Source organism: Diadema antillarum, unplaced genomic scaffold (genome assembly GCF_040938485.1).
Source record: "Diadema antillarum isolate AM-2024a unplaced genomic scaffold, OU_Dant_1.0 seq00001018_RagTag, whole genome shotgun sequence".
Taxonomy (NCBI): domain Eukaryota; kingdom Metazoa; phylum Echinodermata; class Echinoidea; order Diadematoida; family Diadematidae; genus Diadema; species Diadema antillarum.
The window spans coordinates 344,109-371,957 of record NW_027271853.1 but is presented as its reverse complement, the minus strand read 5'-3'; the positions used below and the strand labels follow the sequence as shown (position 1 = coordinate 371,957).

General features: G+C 38.9%; 1 protein-coding gene across 1 annotated transcript in view; it reads right to left on the bottom strand.

The window, feature by feature from the left end:
* LOC139742742 (uncharacterized) overlaps positions 1–26,811 on the bottom strand; it is a 48,418-nt gene extending 21,607 nt beyond the window's left edge. Inside the window, exons 1-2 of the mRNA XM_071653266.1 lie at positions 24,886–26,811; positions 772–977 (exon numbers count right to left, since the gene is read on the bottom strand). Coding sequence (XP_071509367.1) covers positions 772–977; positions 24,886–26,664 — 1,985 coding nt within the window. The 5' untranslated portion in view covers positions 26,665–26,811. The remainder of the gene's footprint in view (positions 1–771; positions 978–24,885) is intronic.
* Positions 26,812–27,849: the final 1,038 nt, after the last annotated feature.

Sequence of the window (27,849 nt, the reverse complement as noted above, 5' to 3'; positions counted from 1 at the left end):
CGGTATATGGCGGATATTGCTGCCAACTGGTTTGGATCGGTCTGTATAACGGTTATACATTTGACTACACCTTCGGGGATTATATTATAATGCATGATAATTACTCAGAATAAAAACCTCTTTATCGTACTGAAGCTGATTATTAAGTCTCGATGTTATTCTCCAGCTATAGTTTCGAAACGAATCTCGTGAGAGGCACTGAATCAAACCGTAAATTTTTGGTTTTAAATTGAGGCTGCTACTATGAAGTGATGGTGATGATCTGTAGAAGAAAGGCTTTCTATTTCTAAACTGGTCATGCTGTGTTGTTTTTATGCCCATCTTCCCTTTTTCACCTCCGCTGTGTATTTTCTAACCGTTCTGCGTTCTCCACAGTGTCCTGAAGAACTGCGGGATTATACTCAAGACAGAATAATCGAAAAAACGAATTAAAAAAAGAAAAGAATGTCCCGACATTGCCATTCATATTCATCACAGATTAGGACTTAGATAAAGTGATTTCATCGGGTGAAAAGACTTCAAAGAGTTGCAAATTTACTTTCCTGGCATCTTTGATTTTTACACGTCCGTTCTAAAGTGTACTTTCATTATAACAAAATAATATCTTTTTAGCGACCTGCAATTTCCTATTTTTCAACTATTGAAGTTTATTGCCTACTTAATTGAAAACGCAAGTATTTCATCAGCATTTCTTGAAGTTGAGCATGGACAGACGAACTATTTAGGACTTGCCAGGATATCAGAAAGTATATCATTAGTTTGACTTCTCACCTTCGCCAGGAGCCACTCTTCTTCACGTCGAGATAACCCGACCGGACTGGGCTGAATACTTCACTGGCCGGCACAGGTACCGTTCGCTTGTGGCGCTTGGTTTTGGAGGGAGGCGTGGTACGTCCACCAAGCAGAGTTTTGCGAGTTCCCGTCGACGCCCCGATATCGTCCAGCGACCGGCTGAGCGACCGAGCTGCCATGTCCTTCTGCGTTGAGGCAAGTGAAAATGAGAGAAACGGTAACATAGAGTTTGGCTGTCCGTAGATGGGTTCTCAAAGAATAAATACGGGTGGCGTTGGTGCTTTGTAGTGTACAGTGTATGCAGAACAATCGTGAAAGGTGTTTAGTTTAACCAAGGAGGTATCTCATATCTCCTTGGTTAAACAAGTCTTTATACGTGCAACTGGTAACTTTCCAACATAAAAATACCCACAATCATCACATGTTGACACATTAAGTAGCAGCTGGAACCAGAACTTTTTCTATTTCCGTGCGTCGTTTCGCGCGAGAGTGCGGATGTTACTCGCACGTGCTAATGACGTCATGCGCAGACAATGACAACTTCGAATTATGCGCGCGTCCCATTTGTGTGTAGGGTTCCGCTTATAGGTATGCACATGATAAGAGAATTCCTTCCTGGACCTTTGTTCTTTGTACGTACTTCTCATCGATTTCACCACACTAGAAATTACAAAAAAGATATCACCAAAAATAAAATCCATGCACTGTCAAAAGGCTCCGTACGAAGAGGAGAATTTTGCCCCCCCCCCCCCATTAGAACGTCTTGTAACATGAAAACAAGAATGCGAGAGAAAGCAACGGGGTAGCAAAGATTCTTGGATCTATACCATCTGCGCCTATGTCCCAAGATGATGATATTCACTTCATTTTCCAGTATTTTGGCAGAGAAGAAGAAATATTTTTACTTGTCGTCATCGAATATAAAGAGAGAAAGAAAAAAAATGAAAACAGAATGGAGGAAGAGACCATACGACGAGTTCAAAACTTAAAATACCCTCGTCATTTATGATTCATGATCCTGTACCTATTCTCAGAAGGGAGCACCTATACCTATGCAGTCTTGCTCTTAGTCGTGTTGATATAATGTCGGTCATGTTCTCAGGATATTTTTTTTTTTTGCATGTCCGTCAGTGTATCGTACCAGTTCCACCAGCGCGCTACACCTTATGGTAAAAAAAAACATGTAATTCAATTCAATTCAATTCAAAGTTTATTTCATTTTCCGACAAAACATAAGTTACACTTCTTTTGACAACAGAGAATAAGGTAAACAGAACATTATGTATTGAAAAGAATGTATAACATTGAGGACCTTATAGTAATTATACATTGTTGTGAAAAAAGAAACAGAAGTGATCGAAATGAGGTACATGTATAACTTTGCTTAAAGTGCGAAAAATGGAGAGACCCACTAAAAAGACAGAGCTTGTAGAATGTGGGCCCCTCTGGAAAAATAACATCAGTGGGAAGATTAATTGAAGCATCATAAATACAAAAGGAAAAAGAAAAGAAAAGAAGAAGAAGAAGTCTGGAAGCCCACTGAGAATTAGATTCACAGATAGATACATTTACTTTTATAGACGCGAACGAACATAGAAAACGACTAGACAACGAAACAACTACTGAAGAAAAGGTTGTACGGGACAAAACGGAATGGACAAGACTAACAAACAGAAGACAAAATAGCAAACGAAAATGCACAACAGAGACAGCGATCTCCGACAGAAGCATGTCAAGAGAAACAGATGATAGTTGTGGAGAAAAAAAAGTGATATTGTAACGCCTGAAAGGAGAAAAGCAAGGAAATGAGGGGACGTATGAACTGGAGTAAGACAGAAATTCAAGTCTTTGATGCTTTGGGCGATAGCGTAGATGGCAGCAGACATCCACTAAAAAGAATACAATTTATTCTTCAAAGAGGAAAAAAGGTAATTAAGTCAGTATGTGAGAAAGAAGGCCAAACGGCTAGTTCAGTACTGTAGAGTCATACGATTGCAATAGAAAGGACTTCAGTCTCCTCTTGAAAGAATATATAGATGGGGCGTTTTTTATATCATGATTCAAAGAATTCCAATAATTTGGGCCTATATATATAAGTGTATTTTTAGCAAGGATCGTGCGTAAAAGGGGTAAATGAAATTCATTGGAACGCCGAGTGGGATATTCATGAAATGATTGGTTTTTGAGGAACATAGAATCAAAAATAGATGGAAGCAAATTGTTGCAATAATTGTACATAAATTGGCCTAAATTATACAAAAACAGATCTTTAATTTTCAAGAGCTTGCTAGAGGCAAACAACGTGTTTGTATGACAACGTACAGGGGAATGGCAGATAACGCGGAGGGCTTTCTTTTGCAAGAGGGACACTCTTTCAAGTAAATTCTGATGCGTGTTGCCCCAAACTAAAACTCCATAATTCAAATGAGGCAATATTAACGACGAATATAACATAAGTAATACTTTTTGTGGAATATAAAATTTCAATCTATTTATAACACCTGTATTACGCGATATTATGTTACAAATATTATCAACATGTGATTTCCAGGAAAGTTTATCATCCACAATGACCCCCAAGAATTTGATATTTGATACTCTTTGTAGATGAGAATCATCTAAAACTATATTTGTGTTTAAATTATCAACAGTATTACTAAAAATCATATATTTTGTTTTTTGAGCATTGAGTGATAACTTGTTAGCTCTGACCCAGTTTGTCACTTTTTGCAATTCAATATTGATTTTGTGAACGAGAAAATCAATATCGTTATGGGCGAAAAATACATTTGTATCATCTGCGAAATGAATAAAAGAGAGATCACCAGATACGCGACAAAAATCATTTATATTGATAATGAACAATAACGGCCCTAAAATACTTCCCTGTGGGACGCCACATTTAACTTCTCTGATAACTGAATCATTATTATTAATTGTAACAAATTGTTTTCTATCGACTAAATAACTCTTGAACCACTCCAAGGCCTTCCCACGTACTCCATAATGCGATAACTTATAAAGTAAAATGTCATGATTGATGGTGTCGAAGGCCTTGGAGAAGTCCAAGAAAATACTAACTAAATGAGAATGATTATCAATGGCATGAACTACTCTATCAACGAAATATAAAAGAGCATGCGAAGTGCTATGTTTTTCACGAAAACCAAACTGAGAGTTCGTAAAAACTTCATGTACCTTCAAAAAATTGATCATTCTCTTATAAATAAGTTTTTCTAAAACCTTAGACAGTGAGGACAATAATGAAATTGGGCGATAATTGCTGACTACAAGTTTATCGCCTTTCTTAAATATTGGTATTACTTTAGCCAATTTCATTTTATCGGGAAACACACCGTTAAAAATTGACAAATTAAATATATGAACAAGTGGATCAGCAATCGAGGAAATAACACCCTTAAGTATAAAATTATCTATCTCATCATAACCAGAACTTCGTTTGTTCTCAAAACAGGAAACTATATCAATAATTTCAAATCTATTAGTCGGTGTAAAAAATATGGAATCAGAGTTGCGCTGGCCTAAAAATTCAGTAAAATGAGTTTCTGTTGCAGGAATAGTTTGAGCATAGTTTTCACCTATTTCTGAAAAATAGGAATTAAAAATATTTGCAATATGAAGAGAATCATTAATCAATTCATCATTCATTTTAATTTTGTCAATGTCAGAGTTTTTACTCGGAACATTCATGGCCTGTTTTAGAACTTTCCAAGTATTTTTCATATCAAACCTATATCTCGAGAATTGCTTAAAGTAATATCTTTTCTTTTCAGAACGTAAAATCATTGTCAAAGTATTTTTGTATGATGTATATCTATTCTTCGATCGCTCAGTTTTTTCCAACTTATATTTATAATACAAACGATTTTTTCTATTAATTGAACGAAGGATTGATTTTGAGATCCAAGGTAACCTGGGTGTTTTTTTGTAATCTGTTCTATTTTTTTGTTTTGGAATTACATCATCTAAATGATGATTGAATATTTCCATAAAATTATGAAAAGATATATTGATATCATCGCTGCCAAACACTCCTGACCAGTCAGCATTCTCGAGAGCCACATCAAAACTAGCTAACTTTTCGGGTGAAACTCTACGACTAAACAAAGGAAATGAGGGAGGTTTAATATTAGATGAAGTTTTAAGAGTAAAATAAGTCATTATTGGAAAATGATCGGTCATATCTGAAATAATTATGAAAGAATCGGGGAGGGGTAGAATATTACAAAAAATGTTATCAATGAGGGTGGCAGAACGATCTGTAATACGTGTGGGTTTGGAAATGAGCGGAAGAAAGGATGAGGATAGAAGTGTGTGAAGAAAATCACTAGAGATATTATCATGCTCAGATTTCAGCAAATCAATATTGAAATCACCGAGTAAGAAGCAATCCTTATTTCGGAAAACGTGTGAATTTGCCAAATCTGAATAATAGGTTAAAAAATCATTAGCGTTTGAATTAGGAGGTCTGTATACAATGCCTAACATAAGATTTTTACATCCTGGGATGAGAATTTCTATAAACAAAGATTCAACCGTTTCGTCCATTCTAGAAATATCTTGATGGACAATAGTTTCAAAGGAACCTGATATGTACAATGCAACACCCCCACCATTCTTATCAGGCCTATTATTAACAAATAAATCGTAACCATCAATTGCAAAAGAATTTTCTGCATTAGAAGTTAACCATGTTTCACTTAATCCAATAACCGATAACGATTGACTTTCATCAGATTCAAATAAGTACTTTAAATCATCAAAATGTTTATTTAAACTCCTAATATTTAAGTGTAACAAAGAAAACGTATCCTCAGAGAAGTTATGAATCATATCTTTGTATTGATTTACTGTAATATAATTGCATAACATATTTTGAGTGAAATCATTACTAAAATCATGAGGCAATTCATTTGTTCCTGTATTCAGGGTATCGGTAACAAAATCATCATAAGGGGTGGTTCCTGTACTGGTTAGCCCACTAACTGGGTCAGAGTCTAACCTAGTGTTCCTAAACAATTCAAAAATAGGATCCTATGTACGAGACAACATCCAACTAAAAGAGCAAGTTCACATGCAGAAAAAGATATATGTTGTTTTGGAAGTCTATAACAAGACAATAATGTGGCACACTGACGGAGTGAAATTTACCCCCGGAAACGAAATCGCGTATTTGTACTATTGTCATGCCTTGTGACAAAATGTAATCCTGGAAATAATATCATTATGAGAATGATTCCGCCGTATATACACATGGACGTCATGCTCCGGGGATTTCGAATGGTCGTGCAGTCACGGGGAAATAGTGAAATGACTTGATGACTCACTGACATTGACCGCATGTCATTTTGATTCACACCCCATTAAGTAATATTTACATTCTGACTTATTCTAAAGAATATCTATATCCAACGGATAAACGGCGAACGGATGAAGGTATACATAGAAAGTCGAAAGAGTGCATTTCCCTTGTGCAACTAATGCCAGCTGAATGCGGAGCTCAGTCGCGCTGTACACGGCGTCTGGTCGGGCTAGCGCGAAGCCAGTTTGATCTGTTCGATCTCGAGGTTACGATGCGCGATGCCAGCAAAATGCAACTAGAAAAGTAAGTCTAATAAAAGAACATTTCGTGGCAATGAGGTAGGCTTATTGACCATGCGGGCCAGAAAAGAAAGAATAAAGGTGACTCCGTTCTGTGCTTTGAGGGGCCGCTTATCTCAGAGCCATAGGCCTTGGACAGGTTTATTCAGCTCGGCAACAGCCATTTTTAGCATCTCGCACCTGTGGTATCTACGCACGTTCACTGCTATGATTCTATATTCACGACACATACACCTACTCATCCCCCACCTCACACACACACACACATACACACACACAAACACACACACACACACACACACACACACACACACACACACACATAACATTTCCTACTAAAACATGACATGCCTCCTTCGTGTACGAAGATGACCATGGATTTAAATCACACTTTTGTTCCTGTAGAGCTAAGTAGGGAGATGAAGGAATAGATAAATGAATACATGAAAAAAAAAGATGTAGATATAGATGAACAGATGGATGGTGAGATTGATGAATATCCCATTATTGATAGTCAGGCAGATAGATAGATAACTTTTACTAAAAAAAAAAAACACCGTACGTGATATTCAGTTCATTTTCGTATCATCGATATTCCCTCCTCGGTCGGAAAATTATCAACTTCCATCTTTCAAGATCTCGTATAGCCAATATCCAATCGATGAGTGACTCCGTTGGAAAACAATATGACGTGATTAAAGAATGATGAAATTAGAATATTTGTGTCTCTTTTTGTATCATTTTCCAATAATTTCCAATGACGATCACAAACATATGCGATTACAACGTTATAGGTAGGCTGAATGTGATTTTATTCTATTGTTATTGCTGGTTATTTTTTACCCCGTTCCTTTTCATGATACGGACAGTCCAGAATTACTGCAGGATACAGGCTGCGGTCACTAAAATGATGTAGGTCGGGGCTAAGCTTTTTGGAATACAGGGGTGTCATGGCCGCGCGCACCTTATTGATAGATCTACTCCTCGTCCCCAATTTATCCCATTAATATAATTCGGAAGTGACCCCTCGTATTGTCTTTCCTTAATTTGATTTAATTTCCTAAATGTGACGCTTGATCATTAAAGAAACCCCATGGCCTAGCAATTTTTGAAATGTAGGGGATGTTGACTTGAAGGTGCGGATCTTGAAAATAGCAGATTACATCTTTGGGTTATCTTGTTGTTTTTTTTCTTTATTTTCTCTCTTCCCCTCTCTTTTTCTCATTTTATGACGTCTCGATTGGCCAAGTATAAATTATCATTGTCATCTTGGGGATGTGCAACAAGGAAGTTTAGTTCCATACATGTCTTTTTTGCCTCTTAAAGGACAAGTCCATCTCCATAAACGTGTGAAATGAGAGAATGCAGCAATATTAGTTGAACACACGCGAATGTTTGAGTAAAATGGGACAATGCAAAAGTAATGAACTTTTGAAGTTTCAGTTAGATTTTCGCTAGATGTGAAGACTACGACAGCTTGCAATGTCATTATGTGTAGAACAATAAAGAAAATAATAAAGAAAATTCAACATATTTTCACTTTCCTTGCATAATAAAAGAGCACATGCTTTGCCTCTTTCAGAAGGCATGGGGAGTAATATTATCCTAACATAATAGATATCAGTTACAAGTTGAGGAATGTGTACTCCCCCTCCCCCCCCCCCCCCCCAAAAAAAAATGAAATTATGTGGAATTCTCTTTATAATTTTCCTTATGTTGTTCTACTCACGGGACATCATACGCTGCAATAGTCTTCTCATCCAGCAGTAACTGCACGGAAGCTTTAAAAATTATAACTTTTGAATGGATTGTCCAATTTTCTTCAAGCTGTCACTAATGTGTTCCATCTATATTGCTGCATTATCTCAATCCACATGTATATGAAGGTGAACTGTGTCCTTTAAATGCAGGCTGTACTAAGGAGCTTGTGTTTGAAGCTCCTGACTGTTACAACGAGTGCTGTTCGTTATTCCGAAGATTCGATATTCCAAAGGTTCGTTATGCCGAAGGTTCGTTAATCCGAAACACACAAATTCCCTACACCTAGAGGTTTGTTAATCCGAAAATGAAAAAAGGGTTCGTTAATCCGAACATTTGTGTCGTTATTCCGAAGGTTCGTTATTCCGAAGATTTGTTAATCCGAAAATGAAATTCGGAAAAACGAACCTTTGGAATAACGAATCTTCGGACTGAAGAGCCTTCGGATTAACGAACCTTCGGAATAACGAGCTGTAACCGTTATAACTACAGGAGACGACGTGATCCCACACAACACTGCTCAACTAGACTCACTTTCGAACGGGCCTAGCCATTAAGATGTTAATTATTTAAAAAGCAGACGCGCTATTATGATCGACTGATCTGCATCACCATCCTTATGATGTAAAACGAAAAGATGTGTGCGCAGGATGTGTAGTAGTTGAAACTAAAGCGTCAATGTGTGTTATTAGGACTGTATCAGTCTTATAGGACTAATCCCACGTTTGTTTGTTTTTGTGTGTGTGTGTTTTTGTGTTTTTTTTTTTTGTCTCAGGCGCGCATGGAACTAAACTTAAGGAGTGATGCCTCAAATAGATGAATTAAAGGAGGCATTTTTAACGATCTTCTTTGCTTTCGGTATGGGAAGAGGAGAAACGCCTTGAAAGAAGACTGTGTGTGTGTGTGTGTGTGTGTGTGTGTGTGTGCGTGCGTGCGTGAGAAACGAGAGAACAAGGTTCACAAAAACAGCTTGGCATCCTCCCCCATACCTTCTGCCAGTATGGATGAAAACACGTGCATTCATGACCGATTCCTCGTCAAATTTCGAATGAAAAATGACAGGCGAAATCACCCCTGTCCATTACTGATACTATGCTAGCCATCAACCTATTTTCTTCTCCCCCCCCCCCCCAGCATTTTTATTTGTTTGATTGTTTGTTTGTGTGTGTGTGTGTGTGTGTGTGTGTGTGTGTGTTAGGGTAAAAATACTGAATCTGGCAAAGTGTGATTTTTCCCTTCTTCACTGACCAGGGGTCCATGTTAGTGTCTTGTAATGAAATCACGCGTCACATTCCATATTTTCGATGGATATGACAATATCAGACTGGATCTCGTGCTGCTGGTAAAGCCCTTCAGCAGAATCTGCTTAAAAGATCAAGTTAGTCTTGCCTATCCCTGGGATAGATATTATAAAGGATGAGGAGTCGGTAATCAATGGCAAAGTAAAAATAAGTCTCTTGTATACTGCCTGTGGAGAGAATATATCATAATTATTATCACATTCATGGGGGGGGGGGGCATTTCATGAAGCATTTTGGTCGGATATCTTTCTGACAAACTGTTACAAGCTACTGAAATCCTTGCATCTGATTGGTTGAGAGCAATTTTGTCCGACAAAGTTGTTGGACAAAATGCTTCATGAAATGCCCCTAGGTGTGAGTTTCGTTAACATATACATTGTTCAGCGATACTATCGTTTCATCTGTGATATCTTTAAAGGGGAAGGCTAGTAACTGATCAGTGGGAATCAGTGGAAATGCTGGGAGATGATTGTTCCAATCCTTATGGGATTCATTCAAGAGTTCATTGTATATCTATTGTTGTGTGAAAATGATTTGCTTCAGAACGGTCTCATATTCAAGTACTGTGCAGATTAATGCTCCGTCACTGACCAGGGACGCTAACCTGGAAGCATTAAACTGCACATTACTTGAATATGAGACCATTCTGAAGCAAATCATTTTCACACAACAATAGATATATAATGTACTCTTGAATGAATCCCATAAGGATTGGAACAATCATCTCCCAGCATTTCCACTGATTCCCACTAATCAGTTACTAGCCTTCCCCTTTAAAGCTCTGTTTATAATCTAAAATCATACATTGGAAGTCATACTTTGGAAGTGGTCAAGGATTAGGATTAGGGTTAGGGTTGTTATAACAATAAGAAAAGCCTGCATTCAATTCATGATAACTGCTTAAAATAAAAACAAAGGAAAATATGCCGTAAGTCATGGAGCTACTGTTGTAAATAGCTCCAAAGCAACAAGAAATGCACAACGAGTCAAACAGGAGATTTCAAACCAGACAACAAGAATTACTCTTACCGCCACACCAAGGAGGTATAATCACAAGAGCTAGGTCCCCAAGAAACTCTTGCAGAGTGAGTACCAAGAATCAACACCCACCGTTCGGGGGATCAGTGCAGGCGAGTTGTTTCCACGGAATATCCAGTCTATGGTCATACGACGTGCATGTCTGCCGTTTTTATTAACCACACCTCATTCGCGACTAAACAGCGATAGCGGATACGTTGGACTCGGTTATAGTCTCGATAACGCTAAAAATAAACCCACAATACAAAGTCGAGGAAAATCGAATCAAATAGCTAAAATAATACAGATATCCGTTGATGATTTGTCAAACAGTCCCAACGAAATTCATTGTTCACCTGTAAACAATACGCGAACAAATCGCTAAAAAAATGTCACTGAGGGAAATTTTGAGTTTTCGTGCAAAATCATTTCCTCCGTCCGTCAGGGTGCACGACCGCCAGCAAAATACGGCTGAACCTCTTCCCCTTAGCCAGGCGCTGGGCACCTCACTTCGGTCGCTACCAGGTCGTTTAAAAGTCTTCGACCTTCCCCTGGTAGATACTAGAGACTTCAGTGCAGTGAAGTTCATGTCGCCTGCTGACTGATGTGTGTTTAAAGGGGCTGAGTAGTCCTTCCAAATGGAAATGGGATCATTGAATTCTAATAATGTTTATGCCTTGGAAGGGAACGGAGAAACGAATACTGGAAAAGGCCTTGGACATCCCACATCATACCATTGTATACAGATTGGGTCATCAAAATTAATAGAATTCCTCCTAAAATAATGTGCTTTGTAATATTTCAAGTGGCTTCTACTTATCTCGCAAAAAGTTAAAATCTGAATCCCCATCTCAACCAAAAACCAGACCATCCCTTTAAGGCATGATTGTGATCTTCTTCTCATCTAATCCATGTTCTAAAATTGTCATTGATATCAGCGCATTGTATATAAACGTTCATTCTTTAACATTGATTCATCACTTTCTTCATCTTTCGCTCCTTTCAGTAAAGGCAAAATAAAATCAACAATGGAATAGGCTTTTAGTGGTGTACACGTCTGCCAATCAGCTGGCTGGATTTCCTGGAATGTCTATATGATACATTAGTATTTTGTTGCAGTCCCCTTGAGATGTCACTGCTGTCATATACACTGTATACTTATTGTCTTGATGTCTGCGAGTTTGAAGTTATGACAATAAAGATAAAAAAAATGCTGATAATTACATTCCAGCTTGACCAATGATAAACAAGGACGAGCGTTGTCACTCTATCATACATGCAGCGAAATGTTACGCAACAGCAAATGTCAATCAATTTCATCAAGCGTGTGACATTGCGCGGGCCAGAGGGGATAATCTTCTCCTGATGGGTTTATGATTTGTATGACTGCATGGCATACATATCTATTATATACTTCTCCACTGGAAGGACTAACTACATCAGGACATTCTATTGGGACGGATCCCAGCCGGGGCCACGGCGGTCAGCTTCTGTCCGTCTTGGCTTGAAGCAATTATAGGCGATCAGGGGGTCATCCTAAGAATAGTCTTATTTACCAGCACGAAAAAAAAACCACACAAACTTTGAACTTCTTTACAAGTCCATTTTAATAACTTCTGCCCCTGATGTAACTGATATTTGAAATCCATGCAACTCAATAAATTGAAAAATAAAGGAATAATGATGAAAAGTACAGACACATTGTATACTAACTGATAGGCAAATTCAACGAGTACTCGAACACGTACACCATGAAATTGAATTAATAAATGGACAAATAACTAGATAAGTAAACATAAAAGGTATGTAGGTGAATTAATCTGATATACTTTACAGCATCAGGGAATTTGTAAAGTATACTTTGAATTACTTTGTATATTTTCAAATACCTAGCAACGTGTCCTTTATCTCCCCTTATAGGTTTGACGGAGAGTGTTTCGAGGTGTATATGAAATGTCTCACTTCGTGTGTGCGCGTGCCCGTAAATGTTCGTTTTTATGTTTCTATATGTAATTATATGAAGAGATATTCTAAAATAAGTCAATCCTCGGATAAAGAGCAAAATAAAACCTTTCCAATGGCATAACTCACTTGTTAAATGGCTAGATATATTCTTGAAGCTTTGATTTAAGAAAATCCACATTTTATTTTCCTTGTTTTTAGCAGGTTCATTTACAAGTACCTCAAATTACGAACAAAAGAAGATAATTCGTTTTGCGATCAAACTATTAATATAATTATGTCTGCATGTAGGCATGACAACTGTGTATACGTAAGGCCTATCTTTACATCACCACCACCCCCCCCCCCCACACACACACACAGAGTCACATATGGGAAGTTATACATCAAGATATAAATGTCGTTGGAGGAAATAAAATGCTTGTGAGAATAAAATGTAATGTTTTACAATTTTCCCCTCGTTGGAAGCATGTCGCGTAGGGTTTGATATTTCATATCGCATCAAAACATGACATACAATACGTTCTTTTTACATTTTATGAAGTAAAATAATAAAATCAATGTCAAATTGTGAAATGATATGATGACGTAGTGAAAGTGAGATGCGCTTGAGTTTCCTGAATATGTACACCACCTAACTGGTGCGACATGTAATATGAAATAAACATCCTCATGATAATGATATCACGCTGTATGCTTCCGTGTGTGAGTGTTTGTAAATGAAGAGTACATTCACTGCATTCGTCCGAATACCAGGAAAATTAAACACTGCTTCGGCATGCACTGCATGTAGAGTATAGTTTTCCCCTGAATGAACACATAAAACAAACAAAAAACAAAACAAAAACAAAAACAAAACAAAACAAAAATAGAAAAAAAATCACAGAGGAAATGATAACATAATAATGATAACAAAGTAAAGTGAAACGAAAGAGAATGACGTTCGTGAAAACTGCTTTGTCTTTCTTCCGTACATTGATGGCAGGCGAAGAGAAAAATTCATCATTTCCCGTAAATGGAAATCCTCATCAACAAACAATTGAAAATCTGGAATAAAAAATGTACCCATCCTGTACAAGAGAGTCACCAAACCGGTTACAGTTATAATTTTAGTTATAGTACTTAACTTGATGCACCGTCGACCTATGATGTCAATTAAACCGTAGTGTTTACCTTTCATGTTTAGCTTTGAAAACACTTTTAGACGTTGAATTGATGTTTGCCTCTGTTGACTCAGTTTCGATTGCAAATGCCGGAAAATGTATACAGCATTGACCTTGCGCATTATTTCATAATCATGTTTAAACCACGGAGTACGGGAATGTGTATAAAAGTGTACATTTTATTAGGATTGGAGAATCGCGCAGATAACTGGTTAATTTGATTGTCACTCCCGTAACGTTCAACGAGATAAATAATGAGCGTAATAATGTGCCATGTCATTATTCCACTGCTATATGTAATGTAGTTTAACTCTGCCGCTGTTGTTTGTTTATTAATTGTGCCCTCATCCAAACCGCAAAAGATGAGGTTAATTGTACATTGTCCTACAGTAGATTCAACGTTTGAACAGAGAAGAAAGACTGGACAATAGCTTACCTGGAATAAGTTAATCTGATTGTTTGCTTGCTTGCTTTCCTGTTTTAATATGTCCGCACATTGTTTTTTTTTTTTATTTGTTGTTTGTCTTTTTGATCGCTTGTTTGAAAATTGTTTTGGTTTTGTTTTGTGTCCCATATCTCTGAATAGGCCTTCGTGACCGTCGCATGGTCCATCTCGAGCCAGGATATAGAATACAGTCGACAGAGTTGGGGGTCGCGATGTCACGCTCTGTTGCTATGACGACCCGGCAAGACCATTGGGCGTGTCAGCACGGGAGGGCTAGTCTCATCTTAAGCCGTACGGAAGGATGGGGGGGGGGGGGAGGGGTGGAAACAATCAACAATCGCGCACAGAGTAAAAAGTGAAGCTCAGAACTGAATTAAAGATCAATAAATCTCCGTCCATATCTCACTCCTCATTTTTTTCTTTATAAGATTCATTTGCGCTGCATCATAATCTTTAAATAACTTGCACTTCTAACGACCACGAGTAAACATACAAAGATAGCATCTGTCATTACAGTCTATGTCCACGAAACATTCGTTTTTTGACGTCAGCAAATACTTTTTTGTTTTCAATAGCATCCACCGATGTAAGAAATTATTCTCCTTTCTCAATGAATTGCTGTTATGACGACACAGGTCATCATACGTCATATGGAGTCAAATATCAAAAGGTTGCTATCATTGTTTTGGGGAAGTCGAGGTGCCATGGGGCGAGACCCGCGGTGGATTACACCCAATGTATCCTTCAACTGCCGACACTCCTCTATTCTAAATTGGAATTCAACTCATGGTGATAATGGCCGAGTCTCGGGAATAAGAAGTTTACAACTTCAGACTAGAGGGCGCCGTTTAGTGTTCAATAAAATCATTAGGGAAAGAAAGTCATCGTTTTTATTATCCATTTAGTTATTCTTTTCGTTTCTGCGATAGGGGTGGTCGAAAAAATTATAGTTTGGTTCGCCTTGTTCTCTTTTGTGGAAATTGTTTCAACGATTTGGAAGTTTTTGTTTGTTTGTTTATTTGTTTGTTCGTTCGTTTTGTTTGTTTGTCTGTCTGCCTGTCTTTGGGGAGGTGGGGGTTGAGAGTAAGAGGACTTGTCACAAATAGGCCGTAATATCTCGATGTAAAGCATAGCTATACTTATTCCACTTTGAGAACCACAACACATTTTTGAAGTTCAGCACTCACTTGCAGATCGACATACGAATTATGTACCGAACAGTTGGCAACGAAAGCAAGCAAGAAAACAAGACGAAATGACAAAACAAATAAAGACACTTCTAAGAGGAGATAACAGGAAATAAAATATGAAAAGAGATTAATATAAAAGGGTGCACGTGGAGAAGTAACGGTATGTATCAATATCCTCCCCTTCGTTATATGATATATATCATATAACACATATCTTTTCAGATGTATGTTCCCCCTATTCGAACATTCTATGTGAATCATAATTATACTAAAAAACGCGCCATATCAACGGCACTAAAACTGAACGTGAAAAAAAGAAAGAAATAGAAGTGGAACACAGGGTCAACCATGTATGATGAGCGACAGTCAAGGAAATTCAGAACATGCACCTCGCATGATGACAAGCACACAAAACAGAACGAGAGAGGGCGCTACAGGAAATTCGCCCAAGTTCTCTATCAAGCATGATCAAGGACGCATTGTTGTTGTAGGTGATCACAGAATGCAGAATGCACCAACCCAGTCAGCTTTGTCAAAAGCACGATTCACGATGATATTTTCATGTTCATATTCAGGAGCACTGATTTTCCTTTGAGGACTCAGTCGCAAGCTTTTTTGAAATAATTGTTTTGTTTTTCTAATAGATATTCCGATTGTTGAAATTCAGTTTGTATGCAAGCAGTAATTGTAGCTTTTGGGCTAGTCTCTGGCAAACTTCCTGGATTATTAAAAATATATAATATACATCTGCATATCCGTGTAAGGTTATACCTTTAGAAGTATTGCTATCCGGAAGGTATTATGCAATCGGAACTATCATTATCATTCTCATGGAGCTATATAGCTCCGCGATATTCTTACGGTTATGTAGAAAATGTCTGCAAAATGCAAGTTTATAATTGAAGAGTTTGTTTGCAAAAACCGATAAGTCCATTTTTGAAGATTTTGAAGTACGGTCTCTGTCATAAAGTACAAAATAATACCTTTTAAATGATATATTGGTCACTACATATGAAGGTATATTTTGGAAGTTATGGTCAAAAGAAGCAAACATTTTCTTATTATTCTCTTTATTTTTCTTGACCTTTATTCGCAAATATCTCCATTTGACAAATATGGACTTATCGGTTTTTGCAAACAAACTCTTCAATTGAAGATTAGCTGGCACTTATATTATGCTTTGTTTTACGTGACTGCTCTAAGTAAACAATATACATGCAAGTAAGTAATGATGGGACCGAAGACTATAAGTCTCCTCCGAGGGACTAGTCAATGAGAATAAACTTGCTTGCCTAGGGATACCACCATCTCAGACAGGTGCAGGGGACTCGAACTACGGACCTCGCTGAGTAAATGTCCGTTGTTTTATCTACTGAACCACTAGAACTCTTTACGCAGGGAAGTGAAAAAAAAAAAAAAACCACCAGCAATAATCCTGCCTGAGGTGTACTAGTTTATTTTTTTCCAGCAAAATTCCAGTTTACTTACAATCTATTATTGAAATTTCAAAAGTTTAGCGAATATAGTTTCTTACTGACGATTAGAAAAAGTTTTCCCGATAAACAATGTAGCATGATAACCAGTGCATACAAACCGAATTGTAAATACAGTTGAAATGTATTAAGCAGAAGGTAATGCATTTTACAGCTTGCTACTGGATTCTGAGAAATATAAAATATCCTTACATTATGAGCAGGGAGGTTTAACCTCCCTGATTTGAGTACAGTTTGATTAACTGACTCTTGGCTGTACGACCGTCCATGTGGATAGTAACCATACGCAGCTTAAAGGGATCGTACAGTTTTGGTTGAGACCTAATTTCAGGTTTCTAACATATTTTGGTGAGATAATGAGAAACCTCTTATGAAACATAAAAGAGCATGCGGGCCTAATTCTATAAGGAATTCAACGTTTATTTGATGAAAATTGGTTTTGAAATGGCTGAGATATCCCAAAATGAGCGATTCCAATAAAGTGTGGGACCCACACTTTATTACGATTGCTTTGTTTTACTTTGTTTCTGGATGTTTCAGTCATTCCAAACCCGATTTTCATCAAATAAACTTTGAATTCCTCTTAAAATGGTATGCTCTGTGCTAAATTATCATAAGTGTTTTCTTGGTATCTTGCAAAAAGGTCAAAAGCCCAATTCTCCTCTCCACCAATACTGTACCATACCTTTAACTCTACAGCTACCATTGATAATGCTATACATTCACTGGCAACAATATAATTGAAGTGGCAGTCCTGCATCGGGTCAATCGACATACCTTGGCTAACTTTGGCGACGGCTGCGAGGGGCCGATAGTGACACTGCGACGCAGCGGCATGGCGGCGGCGACGAATCGGGTCGAAAACCGGAGCACACGTCTTTCGCAGAATGATCACGAAAATACAGGTGGTTTCCACAGTTTGTAACCTAGGTTCAGCTATGATTACGGATGCAAAACATTGACTGTTCTCTGTGGACGCTTGCGTTGTCTTTATAGCTGCAGGGGGAAAAGGCTGCATACAGCCTATTTCATTGTCACGAATGCATTAAGAGGGTTAAGACAAGACATTCAAGAAGCTCAGGATATATCTCTGTCGGAGCGATGTTCAGTGGAAAGTGAATTGTTTATTCGATCCGCGGCTCAACTTATATGGTTTTCCTTCTTCAAGCGATAGGTTACAAGGATTCTGCGCTCAGACGAGCAGTTTGAGTTACATTCTGTTTTTTCCTGAGATTTTTTTGTTGTCGTTTTTTTTTTCCTTTTATTCTCTTTTTCTGGACTCGGATTCGCGATTATATCATGTCGGTGTGCGCAATGTTTACCTTCAAACAGTTTGGAAAGTTAAAACGGGCTAATAAGAACACCTTTGTCTGATGGCCTTCGGTGACAGGTAAAAGGACACGTAGTCAATCAAAGATGTAAAATGCTTCCATGGAGCAGCAAAAATCAGGCTTTTCAATCAGACCAGGTCATGTCATTGTTTCTTTGAAGGGCGTGGTGTGACTGCCTGCCTACAGGAGCCTAAAAAGCAAAGCAAGGCATTGCCTAGCTGACGACAATAGGTAGAATTCTCTTTATTCGCACCATCCTTTCGTTTGTGTGAAGATTTTCTGCACCTTCCCTAGTCACTTCAAAATATAGAGCAGCAGTGCCCCACTTTCAACTTCATTGTGACATCAGCAGACATCTAAATAAAGTTCCAAGATCAAATAAGATAATTACATCACACAAACTATCCTTGACATGCCTGCGAGGTTGCTGCAATATGAATCTAATCTTTGTTTTACATCATATCGGTTTAGTATCGTTGTACCTGTGTAATTACCGTTTGTTTAAATAATCTTCACTACTTTTGTAATTTACTGTTTATGACACGCCTTAAAAAGCTTGAATATATAACACGCAAGGTATAACTCAACAGTCTCAATAGTGCTGAAATCATTTATAGATTGCTGGCCTCGGTTTTGGTCTTTTCCTTTCATATCGTCAAGAACCCGTATTTAACTTCGCAAAGACTCTCGACTTCGCGATGCGTTCACCGCGACGATTAAAATTACGAATGAACTACGCTTTCACTACAATGTATTATTCCACTTCGAGATAACGCGCTATCAAACTAAGATTGTCATGGTAACGACAAGAATCCAGCTTCCTGATTGGCTGTTGCAATCGGAAGTTGCCATTCCAGCAAGAGTTGCTATCATATCAACTTTTATGAAATGGGGCCCTTAGGACGGTCCTTTTTGCTCAAACCGAGCGTAGACTGGCCTCACTGTAAAACATCCGCGCTGAGAGGGCACTATTTAACTTATATTCGGAAGTCGAAAATAGAAGCAGCTGCTCACGAGAGGGCCGCTATGCAACAGCAACTCACAGATCTTTGAATAGAGGTGAAACAAGGACAAACTTACAAGTACTTTCAATGCACCACGGCGGCAATGAGAGGAACTCACTGATGCACCTCCCTGGATGCACACTCTATTTTGAATGTTCATACAATAATGGGGATTTAATCTTCTTAATTGCCTTCTGTACATCGAAGAGACATCGAAGAATATTTTCAGACAAGCCAATGCGTATGTCTGCACGGTTTGGTGGCGGCGCCATGCTTGTGAGTGACCTCAAAAGAGACTTCAGTGATTTTTTTTTTCTGTGGATCAGTAGAATTTGTAGAAAATGCCTAGGATTTGGAATTCAACGAATATCAACAAAAACTGACCTCATAAGGATAATGTGAGAGAAGGAATCTATGTAAAGTGTTTGCATGGATGCGTAAGCATTAAACCTGCAAGGTTTTCGTTTAGAATACCAATAATAATGGAATATTACCAGTTACCAGAAGAAGTATGGATTTACATGAAAAATAAAGAAAATCAAGAGATAGATAGATAGATAGATAGATAGATACATACATACATAGATATGTTATGCACTTTAATACTTATCAGCCTGACAATAAAAGTCACGATAACGATAGTGATGGTATTATTATTATTATTATTATTATTATTATTATTATTATTATTATTATTATTATTGTTATTATTATCATTATCATTATTATTATCAAATGTCTATATCGTCACAAGATATCTCTTGGAGATCAATATCACGTCAAGTTCCGTCCTGTAACCTCAGACTCCAGTACGTTTCTCAGGATTCTCGCCGTCCCCAGCAGTGCTGCTTTTTGGAGAGTTTGCACTCGATCGGGCACACCCAAATCGTCCAAGTGACGTCGCAGCTGCTTTGGCGTTGTTCTGAGTGAAATTATTATTATTATTATTATTATTATCATTATTATTATTGCTATTACTATTACTATTATTTATAATGGTATTACTGATGATAATTAACATAATGATATCAATAATAACAATGATAATTTTGATAAGGATATTTAAAACAGAGAAACACAATAGCAATCACAAGAAAACGTGAGGAGAAGATGGGATGATCAAGAAGAACAAAGAACGAAAAGTAAGGAAGAATCAAAAGATTCACCTATATGGAACTGAAATTATGAAAAAGCATTTAGAAACGGAGAAAGTGTTTTAGGATATTTGCTGCGAGAAGCTATTTGCGATGCGTTGATCGCAAACTTTCGGCGAACATTCGATTATAAATCATTCCAAAAATGTCTGTAATCTCGGATGTCAAGTTAGATTAACACTTTCCACTACAACGTCACGTGGACCGTGACGCTCTGCGGTTAGTTCTTTTTCCAGACCCCTTCTGGTTCACGTCAATCGGTTCAAAGTATTACAGTACATTGCGCGGCAACAACGTTCTATGTGTCTGTTCATAAATTCATAGACTCCCACTTTTTAAACCAAATTATGCAAGCAGACTGATAACAGAGCTTAAGCGGAAAATGAAGTTTGTATACAGAAGAGAACACAAAGTATCATAGCAGGAAGGGCGTTTTTAATTCTCCTCCCTTTGTGACGTTCAAACGATGTTACGCAGGAAATTGAGGTAATATTCTACGGAAGTTATGAAATGATGACAAACACGAGACATTATCAGTGATAATTCGCTCATCCTAATTATCTATTTCTGAACACCATCCATGTCACCCCAGCTAATAGCATCAGCATAATTATTACCGACTACTAAGAATCTATTCATTATCGCATTCTACAAAAAATGTCAGTGTTTCCACTACTTTGCTTTGGCAGGTGCAGATTCGGTTATGCTCATGGCAATGTTCCATGTGATTGTATGGAGTAGCTTGTGCCAGAGTAGGAAAATAAACGATTTTATTCCAATCGTCCTTCCCCAATTTTGGTTTTAGATTTTGAAAACAGAAACGACCCGTGCAACCATGACAGTTGTGAAATCATCAACAACGTTTGCTACAAAGGGTAGTAGACGAGGACATTTATGGCAATCCCAAAGGTGTAAATCAAAGAGAACCGACTTTGAACTACTGTGCTATAGGGTCTGCAATAATCAAGACTAGAGGTACGAGCGTCAACGAAGATAACCGAACCCAGTAATCGAGAATGATTAATACGTCAGGGGCCGCTTCCTCTTCTTCGATACTTCTCGGCTATTAGAAAGTTGATTGAACTTGGAGAGTTAACTCGTTCAGGACGCTTTCGATTTTTTTTCCAGCGCACCTCACGCCAAATGCCGTCAAATATCTGGTTAATCTCCTCCACATTAAGTTCCAATCCATCAGAGTAAAACTGAAGAAGGAATATACGTAAATGCCCCTATGTTTGATCATAGTATGGCAGTTCTTCTGACATAAGCTCTTTGAGGTTAAGAAAGAAAATGATATCAAAAATATGACGAAACCTCACTCATCCCTTTAATCGGTGCAATGAAACCTTAAATCCTTGTTACGTAATCATGGAAAAGGAAGACTTTATTTAAAGTTAATCTTTGCCGTGGGGCACTTGACTTACCGTGATTAAAGGTGTGTGAAAAAAGTAAGCTCCTTCGAGCTCTCCTTTGACTTAGATACGTTGAAACTGTTGGTTCAGACATTTCTGACATGAGCAAATATCTTTGGCCGCATTACAGATGTTTAGAGTCAGTGTATAACAGTTGTTTAGAATACTCAGAATGCTCATCATGTGACCGAATAACAAATTTATGATAGGTAATCAGAAAATGAGAATATGAGCGGCAATGTTGTAAAAGTGATGATAATCGTTACACAAATAGACTGCGCATCAAGGCTGTCTAAAAACGATTGTCAGGATGATAAGTGTTATCAGCCTTATTACCAACACATTTTAAACGATTAACATTCCTGTTTCTCTCTCAGAGTGGTAAATTTTGGTCAATTTCTTGGTAAATCTAATTGGGGTTTAACAAATTGATCAATGTTCAATTCGTCTCTCTCTAATGACTATTGTAAGATATGTAGTGTACTCACTATAGTCGTTAGATGATATCAGTTTTTGATGCAAAAACGGATTCACTTGTACCTGCGCATATAAATCACGCTTGAGTTTTATAGGCAAAAATAGATCATAAACGTAAGAAGTACTTGGAAGCGACAAGCTATGAATCATAAAAAAAGAAAAAAAGATGGATGATTGTCATTGTTCCTCGATTTTTCCGGAAGACAATTCTGAAAATTACTCGAACAAGAATAAGAACAGTTAAAAAAAAATACAAATTTGAACGACACTTTTCCGTTTATACATCCAGGATAGATACCCCTATCCTGCTATGACGGAAACAAACCACCCACTCCGAGGAGGCGGTTGACGGATGATACCTCTTGTGTACGTGAACCTTGTAGGAAAAACTTAGGACCCTCTTGGTAGGATATTCCTATACCAGCGCCGCCTACTTTATTGTGACGTATACTTACGCTTACAAGGGGAATTCCCCCATTCTTGTTTCTTTGTTGTTGTTTTTATTTGTTCTGTGAGCTGCGCATTAATATGGACGGCATTTAAAGGATGGAATCAACATCTGCTCTTCCCATCAGTGGCAGTTGATGGGGGTGCTTGATGGATATATGGTGGTGAAATTGTATCTCGCAAAAGATTTGTGAGTGGAAATGACTTGTAATCAGTAACATGTCCTTGAACCCACTCAGCCGATATTTAGGCCACGGCGTTGACATTTATGCACACTTTCATAACCTGTCCTAACCTTGCGACGGTAATCCATGGGTTCCTCTACTTTTGATTGGGGGGGGGGGGGGGGGGTTCGGATGTGAAATCATGGCAATATTAAAGAAATACTGCGCACATATCCGTTCAGGTTCGGTGATTTTCAAGTTTGCAATCGAACCCAATATACTACTCAATATGTATAATATTTGGCCTAGAATTGGACAAATCAGTTTTTCGATTGCATCCGGTGTAACTGCCTAAAAGTTCCCCTTTCCCAGCTGTTTCGTCTAGAAATGGAGCAATAAGGGTGTTTTAGTAAAACTGCTGACCGTGTAGGCCTATACGCATGAAAACAAAGAAAAAAAAGTCTCATATTTGTCGTGTTAGTGTCACCCTTTTTACTTTTTATTTCATTTTAGGACTGTTGTGAAATTTCACTTGAAAATGAAAATGCAATAATATTAGAACACAACATTCCTATACTCTTCTTTCAGCAGTGATGTCGGGAAAAAAAAAATCGTTATTCCGTCAAGTGAGCGTTGGGTTACATGAATTAACCCGATGCCCCTTGAAATATTTACACTAGGCGTTTTCACATCAGCCCGATGTTTCGAAATAGCGCGCTATTTTCTGACATGGGAAGTTAAAAAATATCTCGAGCTTAGATTTTTATCGGGCTGATGTGAAAACGCCTACTGTTACCACCTCCCCCAACACACAAAGAGACAGACGGGCAGACAGACAGACAGACAGACAGACACACACACACACACACACACACACACACACACACACACACACATACAGTGTACATCCCTATACACAGCGCAGTATAGTGCAAATGAGGAAGACATTCTTTAACATGTTTAGTTCGTACAGTATGACAAACTGCATTTAGCCGGCTGAAGTTCAAATTGATTCTGGCGTTCTTCGCTCGCAGGAATGACTCGCTGGATGGAAACGATACAAAACTGTTTTATCAACTGAGATCTTATCACTTTTGGCTCACGGATAGCCAGCTATCTGCACTATGCGTCCATTTATCTTCTTCCTCTCTGCTCTTATCTCGGCATGGTAACTGGGCAAAACGGTATCACGCCTCAACGAACGTGAAGTCTAACAAACAATATTATTATCTCACTCCATGCGCGTATATTAACTGGAGGACATTCGAATCAAATGAATAATCGCGTTACTTATGACACTCACTTTAACTTTCTATCTTGCTGTCTTTAATGATATTACGATTTTGTTTAATTTGGCTAGAATTCGATTGAAACAAAAATGTAGAGTACATATCACTTTTTGACCCAACGGTATTCAAAGCCCCCCCCCCCCCCCCCAAAAAAAAATGAATAAATAAAAACTTTAATGTGAAACATCGTCACGCAAATAATTGTTTAACGCACTCAGCAAAATTTTGTTATATCACGTCAAATGATGCATTGAGCATTACAAAATGACGGAGCATGATTGTTTTAACAATGTCTATTACTCACTTTAACATAACACACTATAGTGAAATTCATGGCTGTTTTATTATGATGAGAGGAAATTACACTGAACAGCTTGGGATACCTATATTAAACTTTTGGTAACCCAAACAATGTAAAGCAAGATAACGGAATATGATTGTTCAATGCCAAAAGGAGAAACAACTGATCAAAAAATAAGTTAACTTTTATGTAGGCGCGATAAACACGTACAATCTGTAGGTCATACAGAAGTATATCATACAGGACAGGTGTATAATAGTAATAATTGTTATGTCCTTTACAACTCAGTCTGAGTGCTCAACGGGCATGAAGAATCTCTCAAGCAGCATAACAGAGAGAAAGAAATATAGGAAAGAAGGAAAGTATGTATTCCCTTCTCATTTTTTTTTTTGGGGGGGGGCAGTTGATAAGAAAAAATTGTAGTGTGTAGTTGAATTCAGGAAAATGTAGTAAATGTAGTAAATGCAGGAAATGTAAAAGTGATACAGTGATACAGTGATACCATGCTTTTATATCATATAAACACAGTATACGTAAAGGAGATAAATAGATTCTTAACTCACTTGAGACCGCATAACATCATCCATGCTGATCTGTATGAACTCCTCTCCTTGTTCATTGTCGTCTGCGTAGACGGCTTCTCCAATCTTCCCGTCGTCGACTGCGTCCTCGTGTGACGACTTACGCTGTCGGCTCGTCTCCTCGACGTAGCCGTAGGCGTCTTCGAAGCTTCCTCGCGACATGCGAGCGGCAAACGAGCCCCTCTTCTCGTCATCGGCCTTGACGAGTCGCTTGAACGTGCCGCCCCTCGCCTTCGCTTTCGTCTTCGGATACTGGTTTAACATTGGCTCTGATCCGCGAAGGTCCGGCACGGATCCTCGTGTGATCGGTCTCTCCTGGCCGATAAAGTTCTTCAAAATGTCCTCGAGATGCCCGTACCATACCCGCGCCTGATCCAAACTTTTCGCGATGAAGACGAATTCCTTTGGGCCTGTTTGGGACGTCAGTACGAAGGCGCAGTCGAGCTCTTTCGATTCCGACGTCGCAGCTGTGAGTTTCGAGAGCTTATACTTGGTGATATCGATGGTTAATTCCGATACATCATCCGAGTCCTTCGATTTGTACGAATAGAGAATGGTTCCACTGAGCACGCAAAAGCAGGGGAGCAATTTAGTCTTGTGTTTCCGGAGGAGATCCCCTTCAATAGTGATGCACACTATATCTGAACGAGCAATGGGTGATTTGGTTCTCTGAGATCGAAAATGGGCTACGCGTCCGACGAACTTGGAAGCCTTCACCGTCATCCGCGACCCGATAGTTTTACGGGCGGGGTCGCTGTAGCTGGTTTGGGGCACCGTCCGCCGATTGGAAGGGGTGTGAGAGGTTGGAGAAATTGCCTCTTCGCTCCCCCCGACGTTCCGATCAAATGCGAAACTAAACACATCGAGGTCATCGCCCTCTGACGCGATTCGCTTACGACTCGGCGATCGCATCGGGAGAGAATACGTCTTCGTTAGCATTCCGTCCTCCTCCCAGAAGGAGAATTCCCTAGAAAGGTCGCTTGGAAGATCCCCGAGGAGTGGAGCGCTAAGGCGTGATTCATTCGCCCTCGAGCGCCGGAGCAGATGGGCGTTGGGTCGGAGTCGGGGTACCTCGTCACCGTGTTCGGACTCTGGAGTAGTACCTTGGCTTTGTCCCGAGTCTGACAGAGAGTCGCTCGAATTCGATTGTACGTTTATCGGCGGCAGAGTAATGCGAATATCCACTTTCCCATTCTTGAGCGAGTCACCGTTAGATTCTGACTCCTCGATGGAACCGAAGCTACTTTTGTAGCCTCCTGCGCCGCTTCCGCGTCCGTCGCGCGAGCCACTGAGTATCCGCTCTGTGCCAATGTCATCCCCAAGTCCGCTATCAGTGCGGCGCGCGCTGGCGTGTGCGTCCTGCTCGCAGCCGGTTGGTGGAGGAGGAGTCAGCGGAGAGGCTCGACCCGTCGGCTCGGTCGGTAAACGCGGTTCCTCGCCCGTGAGAGTGCGGTACCAGGTCTTAAAGTCCTCCTCCGTCTCAGTCCCATACGTGTAAAAAACGCCGGGGTCCTTTCTGGACTCGAACTTGACGCTGTAGTAGTCGTCGAGGTAAGGGAACTTGCGCGAAGCTCGCTGGACGAGCTCCCAGAGCGGCTTCACGGCAAAGTCGGTGAGAGTGAGGACGAGGCTGGCACTGTCGGCCTCCGGATCCCGAAAGACCCCCATGAGCCCTGCCGTGATGATGCACCACTCCAGTTCGTGGGTCTTGCGATTCCGAACCCACCCCTTCCATTCCCTAGTCGATTTCGCCGTCTCCATAGCGACAGCCGGCAAGCTCTGATCTTTTCACTTGATTATTGCCGAGTTACTTCTGTGAATACTGTGATGAAAATTGCCCACAGATCAGACGGTTCCAGAGATTGGTGACCTACTCTGAGCTCGTAGTCAGCAATAAGGCCTACATCATTTGTTGGTACCTGTAAAGCAGGACAAGAAATGAAAATGAAAAATAACATGTGAATTCGTCATGATTTTAACAAGAACACTCAAGTTTATTACTTCTATTGTTAAGATTTATATGAAATAATTATCTCAAACTCAAAATCTCAATTAGCAGTTATTATTTGGCCTATTTGTTTTAAACGGGATAAATTGCTGTTTATCTGTTAAGGGAAAGAAAGATCAGTGCACAAAATTCTATCTGGCGAAAAACTCTGAAGCACATTACAAGTTGTAATGAGCTCATTCTGGGCAAAATTTTGACGTAATGAATGAATAAGACAAAACGTAAGACAAAATATATTGTTCAATGAATGCTGAAATGTTTATACAATGTATTTCATATTCATGTTTGACCACTTGGTACAGGACGGCGGTCCCACCTACATCAAGAAACGAAATATTCTATGGCCTCCATTGACGACCTTGATAACTGATACCATCTACACCAACAATCATGTCTATTTCTAAAAACAAAACGCAACATTTTAGAGAACAACATAAAACAGTCGTTGGGGGTGTGTTCAAGTAGGCCCACGCTGCATGCTCCCTTAACCGTACATTGTTATTATTATTATTATCATTATTTAATGCGCATGATGACCCCCTGAAAAATACAACACCTGAAGCCTTTCTCGAAGAGTTATTTAATTTTTCTTCGCATAATTTAGTTTGATACGACATTTTGGAAAACACGTTTGCCACAGTGTGATAACAGCATAAGACTGACGACATTCGGAATGCAACAACGACACTCTTCAATCAAATCACCCAGTGTTTCAAAAAGAAGTTGCGTAAAACTAACTTTACTTAACCGATCACAGGGAAGGGGTGGCATAAAAGCTAGAAATGAGAGAGATGAGGTATAAAGCAGAGGATTTTAAAAGTATTAGCTGGCGGAGTTAGGAAATTATTTACAAGTGTTTTCGACACTTCGTGATAAGAAGTACCCTGCAGTCCTATAAATAATTCTGTTGAAATTGGCAACCGCTGTGGCAGCGAGTG